The sequence below is a fragment of the Salvelinus alpinus genome, chromosome 13 (genome assembly GCF_045679555.1).
Source record: "Salvelinus alpinus chromosome 13, SLU_Salpinus.1, whole genome shotgun sequence".
In the NCBI taxonomy this organism is placed as follows: Eukaryota; Metazoa; Chordata; class Actinopteri; order Salmoniformes; family Salmonidae; genus Salvelinus; species Salvelinus alpinus.
This window is the reverse complement of record NC_092098.1, coordinates 55,336,407-55,357,784: the sequence shown is the minus strand read 5'-3', so window position 1 is coordinate 55,357,784 and position 21,378 is coordinate 55,336,407. Positions and strand designations below refer to the sequence as shown.

The 21,378-nt window shown below is 34.9% G+C and overlaps 1 protein-coding gene across 1 annotated transcript; it reads left to right on the top strand.

Annotated features, from left to right (window-relative positions):
• The first annotated feature begins 2,047 nt into the window (after nt 1–2,047).
• LOC139537946 (C-type lectin lectoxin-Phi1-like) lies at nt 2,048–4,248 on the top strand. The gene is made up of 3 exons (XM_071339852.1): nt 2,048–2,106; nt 3,318–3,701; nt 3,936–4,248. The coding sequence occupies exons 1-3, from the start codon at nt 2,073–2,075 to the stop codon at nt 4,112–4,114; spliced, it is 597 nt and encodes a 198-aa protein (XP_071195953.1). The 5' UTR covers nt 2,048–2,072; the 3' UTR covers nt 4,115–4,248.
• Nucleotides 4,249–21,378: the final 17,130 nt, after the last annotated feature.

Here is a 21,378-nt window from a genome sequence, read left to right as displayed (position 1 = left end):
TCAGCTTTAAATAAATATCATGAACACGTACCACGCTGCGCTTTGGTCCACTCCTTCTTCATCAGACGAGCGTTACACTCTTAGAAAAAAGGGTTCCTAAAGGGTTCTTGGCAGAGAGATGGGGTCCTACCTACAACCGTTTTGATCTGAAGAGCTGTTTCTGGAAGACAAGGGGTCTTTGTAAGCTGAAGGGTTCTAACTAGAACATTTAACGTTCTAAGAACAATTTTTGGACAAAACGGTTCTTTGATGACTCTTTGGAAGGCAAATACCTGAGAGCAGGGTGACTGACAGGGAGAAAAATACCTGAGAGATGGGCGTGACCTTAGGGATCCTTTTTATGTCTCTTTTGGTTTGGTCAGGGCGTGAGTTGGGGTGGGCATTCTATGTTTTGTGTTCTATGTTTTCTGTGTGTTTGGCCGGGTGTGGTTCTCAATCAGAGGCTGCTGTCTATCGTTGTCTCTGATTGAGAACCATACTTAGGTAGCCTTTTCCCACCTGTGTTTTTGTGGGTAGTTGTTTTCTGTTTTGTGTCTGCACCAGGCATAAATGTTTCGTTCGTTCTTTGTTTCTTGTTATTCAGTGTTTAGTTTTATGAATAAATCATGAACACTTACCTCACTGCGCTTTGGTCCACCTCTTCTTCAGACAACCGTTACAGTGACTGACAGGGAGAAAAATACCTGAGAGCTGGGTGACTGACAGAGAGATAAATACCTGAGAGCAGGGTGACTGACAGAGAGGTAAATACCTGAGAGATGGGTGACTGACAGAGAGGTAAATACCTGAGAGATGGGTGACTGACAGAGAGGTAAATACCTGAGAGCAGGGTGACTGACAGAGAGGTAAATACCTGAGAGATGGGTGACTGACAGAGAGGTAAATACCTGAGAGCAGGGTGACTGACAGAGAGGTAAATACCTGAGAGCAGGGTGACTGACAGAGAGGTAAATACCTGAGAGCAGGGTGACTGACAGAGAGGTAAATACAGGGTGACTGACAAGGGAGCTGAGTGAATGATACAGGTTCTTTATCTAGGCCTATTTACTTTGGCTGGATTTGACTGTTGATTTCTCTCTTTGTTCTTCCTATTTACTTTTTTAAAGGAGATATTATATTGTAATCCAACATGTTCGTATAGTTTAGCCACAGGGAGGGTTGCAATTTATTTTTGTTTCCCAGAAATCCCAGTTGGAGAATTCTGGATTTCCTTCTTCCTGTATGGGTTTTTTCTTTGACCAGTGTTTTGCATGTCTCTACGAGGAAGAACTAAGACCAGATAACTGACAGGGATGCCTTTCATCCTTCCACTGTGACATCACCACGTTATGAGGTCAAAAAGCAGGAAGTGCTGTATAATGTAGCTGTATAACACCCACCTGTCCCAGAGGGGACAGAGCCACTCAGAGGGAGAGCTGACAACAATATCAAGAAACAACATCGACAACAACAAACATCAGGTATGAGGATTTCTTTCATAACTCTACGTGTCTACTTTGTAAAGAGTAAAGTACAATACAGTTAGTAACATGAATGTGTATTGTTATTTAGTAAACATTAATGTGTGTTGTTATTTAGTAAACATTAATGTGTATTGTTATTTAGTAAACATGTGTATTGTTATTTAGTAAACATTACTGTGTTGTTATTTAGTAAACATGTGTATTGTTATTTAGTAAACATTACTGTGTTGTTATTTAGTAAACATGTGTATTGTTATTTAGTAAACATTAATGTGTATTGTTATTTAGTAAACATTACTGTGTTGTTATTTACTAAACATGTATATTGTTATTTAGTAAACATGAATGTGTATTGTTATTTAGTAAATGTTGTAATGCTTATAAATATATTTTTGAGCAGTAGAATAACAGAAAAGTCTGGAAGTAAAAACCATCCATGAAGTCAAAATTCCCTCAAAAAATAAAATAATTATTGACATGTTTTTTCAGTCATTAGATTTCATGACGTTAAATTCAAAATCTGAAGCATGTGACCCATGCTGCTGCTAGAAGTTAAAGTTTAGTTGTTGGTATGTGTTCACCAGACTGTTATCCCTCCATTCTCCAGGGATGGGCCACTCTCTGTTTCTCCTGTTCTTCTCAGGTTGGTGTCCGTGTGTTTTCGTGTGTGTTTGTGTGTCATCAATTACCTTTATCATTGATGTCAACGGTTAGTTTGTGTGTTTTCAGGTTAGTTTGTGTGTGTGTGTGTGTGTGTGTGTGTGTGTGTGTGTGTGTGTGTGTGTGTGTGTGTGTGTGTGTGTGTGTGTGTGTGTGTGTGTGTGTGTGTGTTAGTACAGTCATAATGTTGGTTTGTTCTCCACAGGGCTGTCTGTCCTCCCCTCATAATGTTGGTTTGTTCTCCACAGGGCTGTCCGTCCTCCCCTCATAATGTTGGTTGGTTCTCCACAGGGCTGTCTGTCCTCCTCTCATAATGTTGGTTTGTTCTCCACAGGGCTGTCCGTCCTCCCCTCATAATGTTGGTTTGTTCTCCACAGGGCTGTCTGTCCTCCCCTCATAATGTTGGTTTGTTCTCCACAGGGCTGTCTGTCCTCCCCTCATAATGTTGGTTTGTTCTCCACAGGGCTGTCTGTCCTCCCCTGATAATGTTGGTTTGTTCTCCACAGGGCTGTCTGTCCTCCTCTCATAATGTTGGTTTGTTCTCCACAGGGCTGTCTGTCCTCCTCTCATAATGTTGGTTTGTTCTCCACAGGGCTGTCTGTCCTCCCCTCATAATGTTGATTTGTTCTCCACAGGGCTGTCTGTCCTCCCCTCATAATGTTGGTATGTTCTCCACAGGGCTGTCCATCCTCCTCTCATAATGTTGGTTTGTTCTCCACAGGGCTGTCCTTCCTCCTCTCATAATGTTGGTTTGTTCTCCACAGGGCTGTCTGTCCTCCCCTCATAATGTTGGTTTGTTCTCCACAGGGCTGTCTGTCCTCCTCTCATAATGTTGGTTTGTTCTCCACAGGGCTGTCTGTCCTCCCCTCATAATGTTGGTTTGTTCTCCACAGGGCTGTCTGTCCTCCTCTCATAATGTTGGTTTGTTCTCCACAGGGCTGTCTGTCCTCCCCTCATAATGTTGGTTTGTTCTCCACAGGGCTGTCTGTCCTCCCCTCATAATGTTGGTTTGTTCTCCACAGGGCTGTCTGTCCTCCCCTCATAATGTTGGTTTGTTCTCCACAGGGCTGTCTGTCCTCCCCTCATAATGTTGGTTTGTTCTCCACAGGGCTGTCTGTCCTCCTCTCATAATGTTGGTTTGTTCTCCACAGGGCTGTCCATCCTCCCCTCATAATGTTGGTTTGTTCTCCACAGGGCTGTCTGTCCTCCCATCATGCCTCTCTCATCAGTTCCACTTTGTGAACACGAATAAAACCTGGACTGATGCTCAGAGTTACTGCAGACAGAACTACATTGACCTGGCCTCCATAGACGACATGGCAGATATGAACAAGCTCAATAACACAGTTAAAGCTTGGTCATTAACTGAACCAGCCTGGATAGGGCTGTATAACACCAGCTGGAGGTGGTCTCCGGGAGACACAAAGTTAGAGAGGGAGGGGTTTTGGGACAAAAGAAAGATCGGAGAAAACAAAGAACAACCAGATAATCTAAACAACAATGAGTTCTGTGTGTGGATGCAACATGGGTTATGGCATGATGAGAACTGTGAAACAAAACATAATTTTGTCTGCTACGGTGAGTTCCCCTGTCAGTCAGCCTTTTCACTGTCCTTCCTTCCGTCTTTCTGTTTGTCAACCAGTCAAACACCAAAGGGTTTGGATTCAGTCAACAGATTCATATTTTATTGAAAATCTTTTTATTCTACCAGTTTATTTACAGACATGTATTTGTCTGTATGAACTTGTCTTTATTGGAACATGTTATTTTATATCTCATCTCTTCTTATATACCTTCTGTTCTTTCAAATAGACACAAATCTCACCAGTAAGTACATCCTCATCACTGAAAAGAAGACTTGGAGTGATGCTCAGCGCTACTGTCAGAAGAACCACACGTACCTGGCCAGTGTGAGGGATGAAACAGAGAATAACACCATACATAACATCATACAGAACACCACGAAGGCAAGTTCACTTCACTTCAACTAATTTGTCTTGCACTTTGAGCACCGTGTTACAAACATAATCAGCATTTGCAAAACATTTACAGGAAGAGGTGTGGATCGGCCTGTATAGAGGTTGGGGGTGGTCCGACCAGAGTGGCTCAACCTTCAGGAACTGGATGGCAGGCGAGCCAAACGGGCCAAACGAAGAGGTCTGTGTGGAAGTTCTGTTCCCATCTGGAAAGTGGAATGATAACCCTCCTACCACCGAACATCCTTTTATCTGCTATGATGGTGAGGGGGGGATGGGGTGGGGGGGGGGGGGGGGGTTAGATACATATTCATTAAAAAAAATTACATTTACTTTAGAATCAATGTTATTTGGTGAATATTTAGCATGAATCTCCATATCCTCTTCTTCCTCCAGATAAGCTGGTCCTGGTCTCAGAGAACAAGACGTGGTCTGAAGCCCTGGTTCACTGCAGAGACCTGAACATGGAGCTGGTGTCTGTCCACAACCACAGCATCCAGCACTGGGTCCAACAGGAAGCCAAGAAGGCCTCCAGTCCCTACGTCTGGTTGGGCCTGAGGTACACCTGCACCCTGGACTTCTGGTTCTGGGTCAATGGAGAAGAGTCCTGCTACCACAACTGGGCCGACGGGGAGGGCTACAACACCAGCAAGGAGCAGTCTGGGAACACGGGGGCCATAGAGAGAGACGGGGGGAAGTGGGTCGGCCTGCCTGAGACTGACAAATTCAACTTCATCTGCAGCAAGAGTGATGGTCAGATTTAATCTGTTTTTTAATCTCTCTCTCTCTCTCTCTCTCTCTTTTTCTCTCAATTCAATTAAATGTTGTTTATTGATATGACTTAACAATGTACATATTGCCAAAGCTTACTTTGGATATTTACAATATTAATATAATAAGAATCACAAATGTCAATGGGACAACAATAACCAAGGGTCAAAATAACCATACATTCAACAATAACAATAAGCATACAGTAGAGGACATGTGCAGGTTGATTGGTCTGTCAGACACTGTCCCTCAACTTATGGCAGGCAGCAATGTAGTGCGCTGCCAACCCACAGCTCTCTGCGTCCTCCCCCAACAGGACGGGTAGCCTGTCCTCATCAGAGAGGTCTTTGAAACCTTAAATAAGGGTTTCATATTTGGGGAAAAGACACTCTCTAATTGTTTTATATTTTTGACATTTTGTCAGGAAATGCAGCTCTGTCTCAGGTTCTGCTGTGGTGCAGTGGTTGCACAGCCTTTCCTCTACAGGGAGCCAGGTTTTCCTCTGTCTACCCTTCTCAATGGCAAGGCTGTGCTCACTGAGCCTGTACTTTGTCAAGGTTTATCTAGGGTTTTGATCAGTAACCATGGTCAAATAGTTAGCCACGGTGTGCTGTCGATTTAGGGCCAGATAGCACTGCATTTTGCTTTGTGCTTGTGCTTCCCAATAAGCAATGTAGTTTTGTTTTGACTGTGTTGTAATTTGGTTCATTCTGATTGGATGTTCTGGTCCTGAGGCTTCAGTTTGTTAGTAGAACAGGTTTGTGAACTCTCTCTCTGTCTCTCTCTCTCACTATTTCATTATCTTTGTTTTTTTCTGTAATGCAGATTACTAAAACCAGACCCTGATATCTGGACCAGCTGAATCCTACAGCCCAACACATTGTTCCTGATATCTGGACCAGCTGAATCCTACAGCCCAACACATTGTCCCTGATATCTGGACCAGCTGAATCCTACAGCCCAACACATTGTTCCTGATATCTGGACCAGCTGAATCCTACAGCCCAACACATTGTTCCTGATCTCTGGAACAGCTGAATCCTACAGCCCAACACATTGTTCCTGATATCTGGACCAGCTGAATCCTACAGCCCAACACATTGTTCCTGATATCTGGACCAGCTGAATCCTACAGCCCAACACATTGTTCCTGATATCTGGACCAGCTGAATCCTACAGCCCAACACATTGTTCCTGATATCTGGACCAGCTGAATCCTACAGCCCAACACATTGTTCCTGATCTCTGGACCAGCTGAATCCTACAGCCCAACACATTGTCCCTGATATCTGGACCAGCTGAATCCTACAGCCCAACACATTGTTCCTGATATCTGGACCAGCTGAATCCTACAGCCCAACACATTGTCCCTGATATCTGGACCAGCTGAATCCTACAGCCCAACACATTGTCCCTGATATCTGGACCAGCTGAACCCTACAGCCCAACACATTGTTCCAGACATATTCAGATTTAGATTGTGTAAGGTGATGGATACTCAATCTTTTTATATAATTAATCATTTAAATGATTTAAATATTTTTTTATATTTGTATATTCTCTTATTGAATTGGATTCATATCATACTCTTATTATTTTCTTATGGACATATTACTGGTTATCTTATTACCCGCGGTTATCTTATTATCCATATCATTACTAGTTATCTTATTACCCATATCATTACTGGTTATCCTATTATCCATATAATCGACTGGTTATCATATTACCCATATCATTACTGGTTATCTTATTACCCATATCATTACTGGTTATCTTATTACCCATATCATTACTGGATATCTTATTACACCATATCATTACTGGTTATCTTATTACCTATATCATTACTGGATATCTTATTACCTATATCATTACTGGTTATCTTATTACCCATATCATTACTGGTTATCTTATTACCCTCATCATTACTAGTTATCGTATTACCCACATCATTACTGGTTATCCTATTATACATATAATCGACTGGTTATCATATTACCCATATCATTACTGGTTATCTTATTACCCATATTATTACTGGTTATCTTATTACCCATATCATTACTGGATATCTTATTACACCATATCATTACTGGTTATCTTATTACCTATATCATTACTGGATATCTTATTACCTATATCATTACTGGTTCTCGTATTACCCATATCATTACTAGTTATCTTATTACCCACATCATTACTGGTTATCCTATTATCCATATAATCGACTGGTTATCATATTACCCATATCATTACTGGTTATCATATTACCCATATCATTACTGGATATCTTATTACCCATATTTATACTAGTTATCTTACTACCCATATCTTATTACCCATATCGTATTACTCATGTCATTACTAGTTATCTTATTACTCATGTCATTACTACATTTACATTTACATTTAAGTCATTTAGCAGACGCTCTTATCCAGAGCGACTTACAAATTGATTACTAGTTACTTATTACTCATGTCATTACTTGTTATCTTATTACTCATGTCATTACTAGTTATCTTATTACCCATATCATTACTGGTTATCTTATTACCCATATGTCACGACTTCCGCCGAAGTCGGTCCCTCTCCTTGTTCGGGCGGTGTTCGACGGTCGACGTCACCGGCCTTCTAGCCTTCGCTGATCCTCTTTTCATTTTCCATTGGTTTTGTCTTGTCTTCCATCACACCTGGTTACAATCCCATCATTTACATGTTGTGTATTTAACCCTCTGTTTCCCCTCATGTCCTTGTCGGTGATTGTTTATTGTAGTGTATGTGTACGTCTGTACTGGTGTGTATTTAACCCTCTGTTTCCCCTCATGTCCTTGTCGGTGATTGGTTATTGTAGTGTATGTGTACGTCTGTACTGGTGTGCGTTGGGTTATGTTACCCATTGGTTTTATTATTATGTTTTCCGGTTGGTTTTGTAATAAACTGCACCGTTGGAAACACAGTTATTTCTCTCCTGTGTCTGACTTCTCTGCCGCCAGTTAAACACCCTCACACCATATCATTACTGGTTATCTTATTACACCATATCATTACTGGTTATCTTATTACACCATATCATTACTGGTTATCTTATTACCCATATCATTACTGGTTATCTTATTACACCATATCATTACTGGTTATCTTATTACCCATATCATTACTGGTTATCTTATTACACCATATCATTACTGGTTATCTTATTACCCATATCATTACTGGTTATCTTATTACACCATATCATTACTGGTTATCTTATTACACCATATCATTACTGGTTATCTTATTACACCATATCATTACTGGTTATCTTATTACACCATATCATTACTGGTTATCTTATTACCCATATCATTACTGGTTATCTTATTACACCATATCATTACTGGTTATCTTATTACCCATATCATTACTGGTTATCTTATTACAACATATCATTACTGGTTATCTTATTACCCATATGATTACTGGTTATCTTATTACACCATATCATTACTGGATATCGTATTACCCATATCATTACTGGATATCTTATTACCCATATCATTACTGGTTATCTTATTACCCATATCATTACTGGATATCTTATTACCCATATCATTACTGTTTATCTTATTACCCATATCATTACTGTTTATCTTATTACCCATATCATTACTGGATATCTTATTACCCATATCATTACTGGTTATCGTACTACCCATATCGTATTACCAGTTATCTTATTACCCATATCATTACTGGTTATCTTATTACCCATATCATTACTGGTTATCTTATTACCCATATCATTACTGGATATCTTATTACCCATATCATTACTGGTTATCTTATTACCCATATCATTACTGTTTATCTTATTACCCATATCATTACTGGATATCTTATTACCCATATCATTACTGGTTATCGTACTACCCATATCGTATTACCAATTATCTTATTACCCATATCATTACTGGATATCTTATTACCCATATCATTACTGGATATCTTATTACACATATCATTACTGGATATCTTATTACCCATATCATTACTGGATATCTTATTACACCATATCATTACTGGTTATCTTATTACCCATATCATTACTGGATATCTTATTACACCATATCATTACTAGTTATCTTATTACCCATATCATTACTGGATATCTTATTACCCATATCATTACTGGTTGTCTTATTATCCATATCATTACTGGTTATCTTATTACCCATATCATTACTGGATATCTTATTACCCATATCATTACTGGATATCTTATTACCCATATCATTACTGGTTATCTTATTACACCATATCATTACAGGTTATCTTATTACACCATATCATCACTGGATATCTTATTACCCATATCATTACTGGTTATCTTATTACCCATATCATTACTGGATATCTTATTACCCATATCATTACTAGTTATCTTATTACCCATATCATTACTGGATATCTTATTACCCATATCATTACTGGATATCTTATTACACCATATCATTACTGGATATCTTATTACCCATATCATTACTGGTTATCTTATTACACCATATCATTACTGGTTATCATATAACCCATATCATTACTGGATATCTTATTACCCATATCATTACTAGTTATCTTATTACTCATATCATTACTGGATATCTTATTACCCATATCATTACTAGTTATCTTATTACTCATATCATTACTGGATATCTTATTACCCATATCATTACTGGATATCTTATTACCCATATCATTACTAGTTATCTTATTACTCATATCATTACTGGTTATCTTATTACCCATATCATTAATGGTTATCTTATTACCCATATCATTACTGGATATCTTATTACACCATATCATTACTGGATATCTTATTACCCATATCATTACTGGTTATCTTATTACACCATATCATTACTGGTTATCATATAACCCATATCATTACTGGATATCTTATTACCCATATCATTACTGGTTATCTTATTACCCATATCATCACTGGATATCTTATTACCCATATCATTACTGGTTATCTTATTACCCATATCATTACTGGATATCTTATTACCCATATCTATACTGGTTATCTTATTACCCATATCATTACTGGTTATCTTATTACCCATATCATTACTGGTTATCTTATTACACCATATCATTACTGGTTATCTTGTTACACCATATCATTACTGGTTATCGTATTACCCATATCATTACTGGATATCTTATTACCCATATCATTACTGGATATCTTATTACACCATATCATTACTGGTTATCTTATTACCCATATCATTACTGGATATCTTATTACCCATATCATTACTGTTTATCTTATTACCCATATCATTACTGTGTATCTTATTACCCATATCATTACTGGATATCTTATTACCCATATCATTACTGGTTATCGTACTACCCATATCTTATTACCAGTTATCTTATTACCCATATCATTACTGGATATCTTATTACCCATATCATTACTGGTTATCTCATTACCCATATCATTACTGGATATCTTATTACCCATATCATTACTGGTTATCTTATTACCCATATCATTACTGGATATCTTATTACCCATATCATTACTGGTTATCTTATTACCCATATCATTACTGCTTATCTTATTACCCATATCATTACTGCTTATCTTATTACCCATATCATTACTGGTTATCGTATTACCCATATCATTACTGGTTATCTTATTACCCATATCATTACTGGTTATCTTATTACCCTTATCATTACTGGATATCTTATTACCCATGTCATTACTGGTTATCTTATTACCCATATCATTACTGGTTATGTTATTACCCATATCATTACTGTGTATCTTATTACCCATATCATTACTGGTTATCTTATTACCCATATCATTACTAGTTATCGTATTAACCATATCATTACTGGATATCTTATTACACCATATCATTACTGGATATCTTATTACCCATATCATCACTGGATATCTTATTACCCATATCATTACTGGTTATCTTATTACCCATATCATTACTGGTTATCTTATTACACCATATCATTACTGGTTATCTTATTACACCATATCATTACTGGTTATCTTGTTACACCATATCATTACTGGTTATCGTATTACCCATATCATTACTGGATATCTTATTACCCATATCATTACTGGATATCTTATTACACCATATCATTACTGGTTATCTTGATACCCATATCATTACTGGATATCTTATTACCCATATCATTACTAGTTATCTTATTACCCATATCATTACTGGATATCTTACTACCCATATCATTACTAGTTATCTTATTACGCATATCATTACTGGTTATCTTATTACCCATATCATTACTGGATATCTTATTACCCATATCATTACTGTTTATCTTATTACCCATATCATTACTGTGTATCTTATTACCCATATCATTACTGGATATCTTATTACCCATATCATTACTGGTTATCGTACTACCCATATCTTATTACCAGTTATCTTATTACCCATATCATTACTGGATATCTTATTACCCATATCATTACTGGTTATCTCATTACCCATATCATTACTGGATATCTTATTACCCATATCATTACTGGTTATCTTATTACCCATATCATTACTGCTTATCGTATTACCCATATCATTACTGGTTATCTTATTACCCTTATCATTACTGGATATCTTATTACCCATGTCATTACTGGTTATCTTATTACCCATATCATTACTGGTTATGTTATTACCCATATCATTACTGTGTATCTTATTACCCATATCATTACTGGTTATCTTATTACCCATATCATTACTGGTTATCGTATTAACCATATCATTACTGGATATCTTATTACACCATATCATTACTGGATATCTTATTACCCATATCATTACTGGATATCTTATTACCCATATCATTACTGGATATCTTATTACCCATATCATTACTGGTTATCGTATTAACCATATCATTACTGGATATCTTATTACCCATATCATTACTGGTTATCTTATTACCCATATCATTACTGGTTATCTTATTACCCATATCATTACTGGTTATCTTATTACCCATATCTTATTACCCATATCATTACTGGTTATTTTATTACCCATATCATTACTGGTTATCTTATTACACCATAGCATTACTGGATATCTTTTTACCCATATCATTACCAGTTATCTTATTACCCATATAATTACAGTTTATCTTATTACCCATATCATTACTGGTTATCTTACTACCAATATCATTACTGTTTATCTTATTACCCATATCATTACTGGTTATCGTATTACCCATATCATTACTGGTTATCTTATTACCCATATCATTACTGGTTATCTTATTACCCATATCATTACTGGTTATCTTATTACCCATATCATTACTGGTTATCTTATTACGCATATCATTACTGGTTATCTTATTACCCATATCATTACTGGATATCTTATTACCCATATCATTACTGTTTATCTTATTACCCATATCATTACTGTGTATCTTATTACCCATATCATTACTGGATATCTTATTACCCATATCATTACTGGTTATCGTACTACCCATATCTTATTACCAGTTATCTTATTACCCATATCATTACTGGATATCTTATTACCCATATCATTACTGGTTATCTCATTACCCATATCATTACTGGATATCTTATTACCCATATCATTACTGGTTATCTTATTACCCATATCATTACTGCTTATCGTATTACCCATATCATTACTGGTTATCTTATTACCCTTATCATTACTGGATATCTTATTACCCATGTCATTACTGGTTATCTTATTACCCATATCATTACTGGTTATGTTATTACCCATATCATTACTGTGTATCTTATTACCCATATCATTACTGGTTATCTTATTACCCATATCATTACTGGTTATCGTATTAACCATATCATTACTGGATATCTTATTACACCATATCATTACTGGATATCTTATTACCCATATCATTACTGGATATCTTATTACCCATATCATTACTGGATATCTTATTACCCATATCATTACTGGTTATCGTATTACCCATATCATTACTGTTTATCTTATTACCCATATCATTACTGGATATCTTATTACCCTTATCATTACTGGATATCTTATTACCCATGTCATTACTGGTTATCTTATTACCCATATCATTACTGGATATCTTATTACCCATATCATTACTGGTTATCGTACTACCCATATCGTATTACCAATTATCTTATTACCCATATCATTACTGGATATCTTATTACCCATATCATTACTGGATATCTTATTACACATATCATTACTGGATATCTTATTACCCATATCATTACTGGATATCTTATTACACCATATCATTACTGGTTATCTTATTACCCATATCATTACTGGATATCTTATTACACCATATCATTACTAGTTATCTTATTACCCATATCATTACTGGATATCTTATTACCCATATCATTACTGGTTGTCTTATTATCCATATCATTACTGGTTATCTTATTACCCATATCATTACTGGATATCTTATTACCCATATCATTACTGGATATCTTATTACCCATATCATTACTGGTTATCTTATTACACCATATCATTACAGGTTATCTTATTACACCATATCATCACTGGATATCTTATTACCCATATCATTACTGGTTATCTTATTACCCATATCATTACTGGATATCTTATTACCCATATCATTACTAGTTATCTTATTACCCATATCATTACTGGATATCTTATTACCCATATCATTACTGGATATCTTATTACACCATATCATTACTGGATATCTTATTACCCATATCATTACTGGTTATCTTATTACACCATATCATTACTGGTTATCATATAACCCATATCATTACTGGATATCTTATTACCCATATCATTACTAGTTATCTTATTACTCATATCATTACTGGATATCTTATTACCCATATCATTACTAGTTATCTTATTACTCATATCATTACTGGATATCTTATTACCCATATCATTACTGGATATCTTATTACCCATATCATTACTAGTTATCTTATTACTCATATCATTACTGGTTATCTTATTACCCATATCATTAATGGTTATCTTATTACCCATATCATTACTGGATATCTTATTACACCATATCATTACTGGATATCTTATTACCCATATCATTACTGGTTATCTTATTACACCATATCATTACTGGTTATCATATAACCCATATCATTACTGGATATCTTATTACCCATATCATTACTGGTTATCTTATTACCCATATCATCACTGGATATCTTATTACCCATATCATTACTGGTTATCTTATTACCCATATCATCACTGGATATCTTATTACCCATATCATTACTGGTTATCTTATTACCCATATCATTACTGGATATCTTATTACCCATATCTATACTGGTTATCTTATTACCCATATCATTACTGGTTATCTTATTACCCATATCATTACTGGTTATCTTATTACACCATATCATTACTGGTTATCTTATTACACCATATCATTACTGGTTATCTTATTACCCATATCATTACTGGATATCTTATTACCCATATCATTACTGTTTATCTTATTACCCATATCATTACTGTGTATCTTATTACCCATATCATTACTGGATATCTTATTACCCATATCATTACTGGTTATCGTACTACCCATATCTTATTACCAGTTATCTTATTACCCATATCATTACTGGATATCTTATTACCCATATCATTACTGGTTATCTCATTACCCATATCATTACTGGATATCTTATTACCCATATCATTACTGGTTATCTTATTACCCATATCATTACTGGTTATCTTATTACCCATATCATTACTGGTTATCTTATTACCCATATCATTACTGGTTATCTTATTACCCATATCATTACCGTTTATCTTATTACACCATATCGTTACTGGATAACTTATTACCCATATCATTACTGGTTATCTTATTACCCATATCATTACTGGTTATCTTATTACCCTTATCATTACTGGATATCTTATTACCCATGTCATTACTGGTTATCTTATTACCCATATCATTACTGGTTATGTTATTACCCATATCATTACTGTGTATCTTATTACCCATATCATTACTGGTTATCTTATTACCCATATCATTACTAGTTATCGTATTAACCATATCATTACTGGATATCTTATTACACCATATCATTACTGGATATCTTATTACCCATATCATCACTGGATATCTTATTACCCATATCATTACTGGTTATCTTATTACCCATATCATTACTGGTTATCTTATTACACCATATCATTACTGGTTATCTTATTACACCATATCATTACTGGTTATCTTGTTACACCATATCATTACTGGTTATCGTATTACCCATATCATTACTGGATATCTTATTACCCATATCATTACTGGATATCTTATTACACCATATCATTACTGGTTATCTTGATACCCATATCATTACTGGATATCTTATTACCCATATCATTACTAGTTATCTTATTACCCATATCATTACTGGATATCTTACTACCCATATCATTACTAGTTATCTTATTACGCATATCATTACTGGTTATCTTATTACCCATATCATTACTGGATATCTTATTACCCATATCATTACTGTTTATCTTATTACCCATATCATTACTGTGTATCTTATTACCCATATCATTACTGGATATCTTATTACCCATATCATTACTGGTTATCGTACTACCCATATCTTATTACCAGTTATCTTATTACCCATATCATTACTGGATATCTTATTACCCATATCATTACTGGTTATCTCATTACCCATATCATTACTGGATATCTTATTACCCATATCATTACTGGTTATCTTATTACCCATATCATTACTGCTTATCGTATTACCCATATCATTACTGGTTATCTTATTACCCTTATCATTACTGGATATCTTATTACCCATGTCATTACTGGTTATCTTATTACCCATATCATTACTGGTTATGTTATTACCCATATCATTACTGTGTATCTTATTACCCATATCATTACTGGTTATCTTATTACCCATATCATTACTGGTTATCGTATTAACCATATCATTACTGGATATCTTATTACACCATATCATTACTGGATATCTTATTACCCATATCATTACTGGATATCTTATTACCCATATCATTACTGGATATCTTATTACCCATATCATTACTGGTTATCGTATTAACCATATCATTACTGGATATCTTATTACCCATATCATTACTGGTTATCTTATTACCCATATCATTACTGGTTATCTTATTACCCATATCATTACTGGTTATCTTATTACCCATATCTTATTACCCATATCATTACTGGTTATTTTATTACCCATATCATTACTGGTTATCTTATTACACCATAGCATTACTGGATATCTTTTTACCCATATCATTACCAGTTATCTTATTACCCATATAATTACAGTTTATCTTATTACCCATATCATTACTGGTTATCTTACTACCAATATCATTACTGTTTATCTTATTACCCATATCATTACTGGTTATCGTATTACCCATATCATTACTGGTTATCTTATTACCCATATCATTACTGGTTATCTTATTACCCATATCATTACTGGTTATCTTATTACCCATATCATTACTGGTTATCTTATTACCCATATCATTACTGGTTATCTTATTACCCATATCATTACTGGATATCTTATTACCCATATCATTACTGTTTATCTTATTACCCATATCATTACTGTGTATCTTATTACCCATATCATTACTGGATATCTTATTACCCATATCATTACTGGTTATCGTACTACCCATATCTTATTACCAGTTATCTTATTACCCATATCATTACTGGATATCTTATTACCCATATCATTACTGGTTATCTCATTACCCATATCATTACTGGATATCTTATTACCCATATCATTACTGGTTATCTTATTACCCATATCATTACTGCTTATCGTATTACCCATATCATTACTGGTTATCTTATTACCCTTATCATTACTGGATATCTTATTACCCATGTCATTACTGGTTATCTTATTACCCATATCATTACTGGTTATGTTATTACCCATATCATTACTGTGTATCTTATTACCCATATCATTACTGGTTATCTTATTACCCATATCATTACTGGTTATCGTATTAACCATATCATTACTGGATATCTTATTACACCATATCATTACTGGATATCTTATTACCCATATCATTACTGGATATCTTATTACCCATATCATTACTGGATATCTTATTACCCATATCATTACTGGTTATCGTATTAACCATATCATTACTGGATATCTTATTACCCATATCATTACTGGTTATCTTATTACCCATATCATTACTGGTTATCTTATTACCCATATCATTACTGGTTATCTTATTACCCATATCTTATTACCCATATCATTACTGGTTATTTTATTACCCATATCATTACTGGTTATCTTATTACACCATAGCATTACTGGATATCTTTTTACCCATATCATTACCAGTTATCTTATTACCCATATAATTACAGTTTATCTTATTACCCATATCATTACTGGTTATCTTACTACCAATATCATTACTGTTTATCTTATTACCCATATCATTACTGGTTATCTTATTACCCATATCATTACTGGTTATCTTATTACCCATATCATTACTGGTTATCTTATTACCCATATCATTACTGGTTATCTTATTACCCATATCATTACTGGTTATCTTATTACCCATATCATTGCTGGTTATCTTATTTCCCATATCTTATTGCCCATATCTTATTACCCACATCATTACTGGATATCTTATTACCCATATCATTATTGGTTATCTTATTGGCATGACAGGGACAACTGGAACTCAAACTTCTTCTCTAGTTTAAATGTATGTTGCGTTGATATTAGTGCTAAATTATACTAGCTGCAACAAGGACTAAATAACTCTACTAGCTGCAACATGGACTAAATAACTATACTAGCTGCAACAAGGACTAAATAACTATACTAGCTGCAACAAGGACTAAATAACTATACTAGCTGCAACATGGACTAAATAACTATACTAGCTGCAACAAGGACTAAATAACTATACTAGCTGCAACAAGGACTAAATAACTATACTAGCTGCAACATGGACTAAATAACTATACTAGCTGCAACATGGACTAAATAACTATACTAGCTGCAACAAGGACTAAATACCTATACTAGCTGCAACAAGGACTAAATACCTATACTAGCTGCAACAAGGACTAAATAACTATACTAGCTGCAACATGGACTAAATAACTATACTAGCTGCAACAAGGACTAAATAACTATACTAGCTGCAACATGGACTAAATAACTATACTAGCTACAACATGGACTAAATAACTATACTAGCTGCAACATGGACTAAATAACTATACTAGCTGCAACAAGGACTAAATAACTATACTAGCTGCAACATGGACTAAATAACTATACTAGCTGCAACAAGGACTAAATAACTATACTAGCTGCAACATGGACTAAATAACTATACTAGCTGCAACAAGGACTAAATAACTATACTAGCTGCAACATGGACTAAATAACTATACTAGCTGCAACATGGACTAAATAACTATACTAGCTGCAACAAGGACTAAATAACTATACTAGCTGCAACAAGGACTAAATAACTATACTAGCTGCAACATGGACTAAATAACTATACTAGCTGCAACAAGGACTAAATAACTATACTAGCTGCAACATGGACTAAATAACTATACTAGCTGCAACAAGGACTAAATAACTATACTAGCTGCAACATGGACTAAATAACTATACTAGCTGCAACATGGACTAAATAACTATACTAGCTGCAACAAGGACTGAATAATTATACTAGCTGCAACAAGGACTAAAAAACTATACTAGCTGCGACATGGACTAAATAACTATACTAGCTGCAACAAGGACTAAATAACTATACTAGCTGCAACAAGGACTAAACAACTATACTAGCTGCAACAAGGACTAAATAACTATACTAGCTGCAACAAGGACTAAATAACTATACTAGCTGCAACAAGGACTAAATAACTATACTAGCTGCAACATGGACTAATATAACTATACTAGCTGCAACATGGACTAAATAACTATACTAGCTGCAACATGGACTAAATAACTATACTAGCTGCAACATGGACTAAATAACTATACTAGCTGCAACATGGACTAAATAACTATACTAGCTGCAACATGGACTAAATAACTATACTAGCTGCAACAAGGACTAAATAACTATACTAGCTGCAACATGGACTAAATAACTATACTAGCTGCAACATGGACTAAATAACTATACTAGCTGCAACATGGACTAAATAACTATACTAGCTGCAACATGGACTAAATAACTATACTAGCTGCAACATGGACTAAATAACTATACTGGCTGCAACATGGACTAAATAACTATACTAGCTGCAACATGGACTAAATAACTATACTAGCTGCAACATGGACTAAATAACTATACTAGCTGCAACATGGACTAAATAACTATACTAGCTGCAACAAGGACTAAATAACTATACTAGCTGCAACAAGGACTAAATAACTATACTAGCTGCAACAAGGACTAAATAACTATACTAGCTGCAACAAGGACTAAATAACTATACTAGCTGCAACATGGACTAAATAACTATACTAGCTGGAACAAGGACTAAATAACTATACTAGCTGCAACAAGGACTAAATAACTATACTAGCTGCAACATGGACTAAATAACTATACTAGCTGCAACATGGACTAAATAACTATACTAGCTGCAACATGGACTAAATAACTATACTAGCTGCAACAAGGACTAAATAACTATACTAGCTGCAACATGGACTAAATAACTATACTAGCTGCAACAAGGACTAAATAACTATACTAGCTGCAACATGGACTAAATAACTATACTAGCTGCAACATGGACTAAATAACTATACTAGCTGCAACAAGGACTAAATAACTATACTAGCTGCAACAAGGACTAAATAACTATACTAGCTGCAACATGGACTAAATAACTATACTAGCTGCAACAAGGACTAAATAACTATACTAGCTGCAACATGGACTAAATAACTATACTAGCTGCAACAAGGACTAAATAACTATACTAGCTGCAACATGGACTAAATAACTATACTAGCTGCAACATGGACTAAATAACTATACTAGCTGCAACAAGGACTGAATAATTATACTAGCTGCAACAAGGACTAAATAACTATACTAGCTGCGACATGGACTAAATAACTATACTAGCTGCAACAAGGACTAAATAACTATACTAGCTGCAACAAGGACTAAACAACTATACTAGCTGCAACAAGGACTAAATAACTATACTAGCTGCAACAAGGACTAAATAACTATACTAGCTGCAACAAGGACTAAATAACTATACTAGCTGCAACATGGACTAATATAACTATACTAGCTGCAACATGGACTAAATAACTATACTAGCTGCAACATGGACTAAATAACTATACTAGCTGCAACATGGACTAAATAACTATACTAGCTGCAACATGGACTAAATAACTATACTAGCTGCAACATGGACTAAATAACTATACTAGCTGCAACATGGACTAAATAACTATACTAGCTGCAACATGGACTAAATAACTATACTAGCTGCAACAAGGACTAAATAACTATACTAGCTGCAACATGGACTAAATAACTATACTAGCTGCAACATGGACTAAATAACTATACTAGCTGCAACATGGACTAAATAACTATACTAGCTGCAACATGGACTAAATAACTATACTAGCTGCAACATGGACTAAATAACTATACTAGCTGCAACATGGACTAAATAACTATACTAGCTGCAACATGGACTAAATAACTATACTAGCTGCAACATGGACTAAATAACTATACTAGCTGCAACATGGACTAAATAACTATACTAGCTGCAACATGGACTAAATAACTATACTAGCTGCAACAAGGACTAAATAACTATACTAGCTGCAACAAGGACTAAATAACTATACTAGCTGCAACAAGGACTAAATAACTATACTAGCTGCAACAAGGACTAAATAACTATACTAGCTGCAACATGGACTAAATAACTATACTAGCTGGAACAAGGACTAAATAACTATACTAGCTGCAACAAGGACTAAATAACTATACTAGCTGCAACATGGACTAAATAACTATACTAGCTGCAACATGGACTAAATAACTATACTAGCTGCAACATGGACTAAATAACTATACTAGCTGCAACATGGACTAAATAACTATACTAGCTGCAACATGGACTAAATAACTATACTAGCTGCAACATGGACTAAATAACTATACTAGCTGCAACAAGGACTAAATAACTATACTAGCTGCAACATGGACTAAATAACTATACTAGCTGCAACAAGGACTAAATA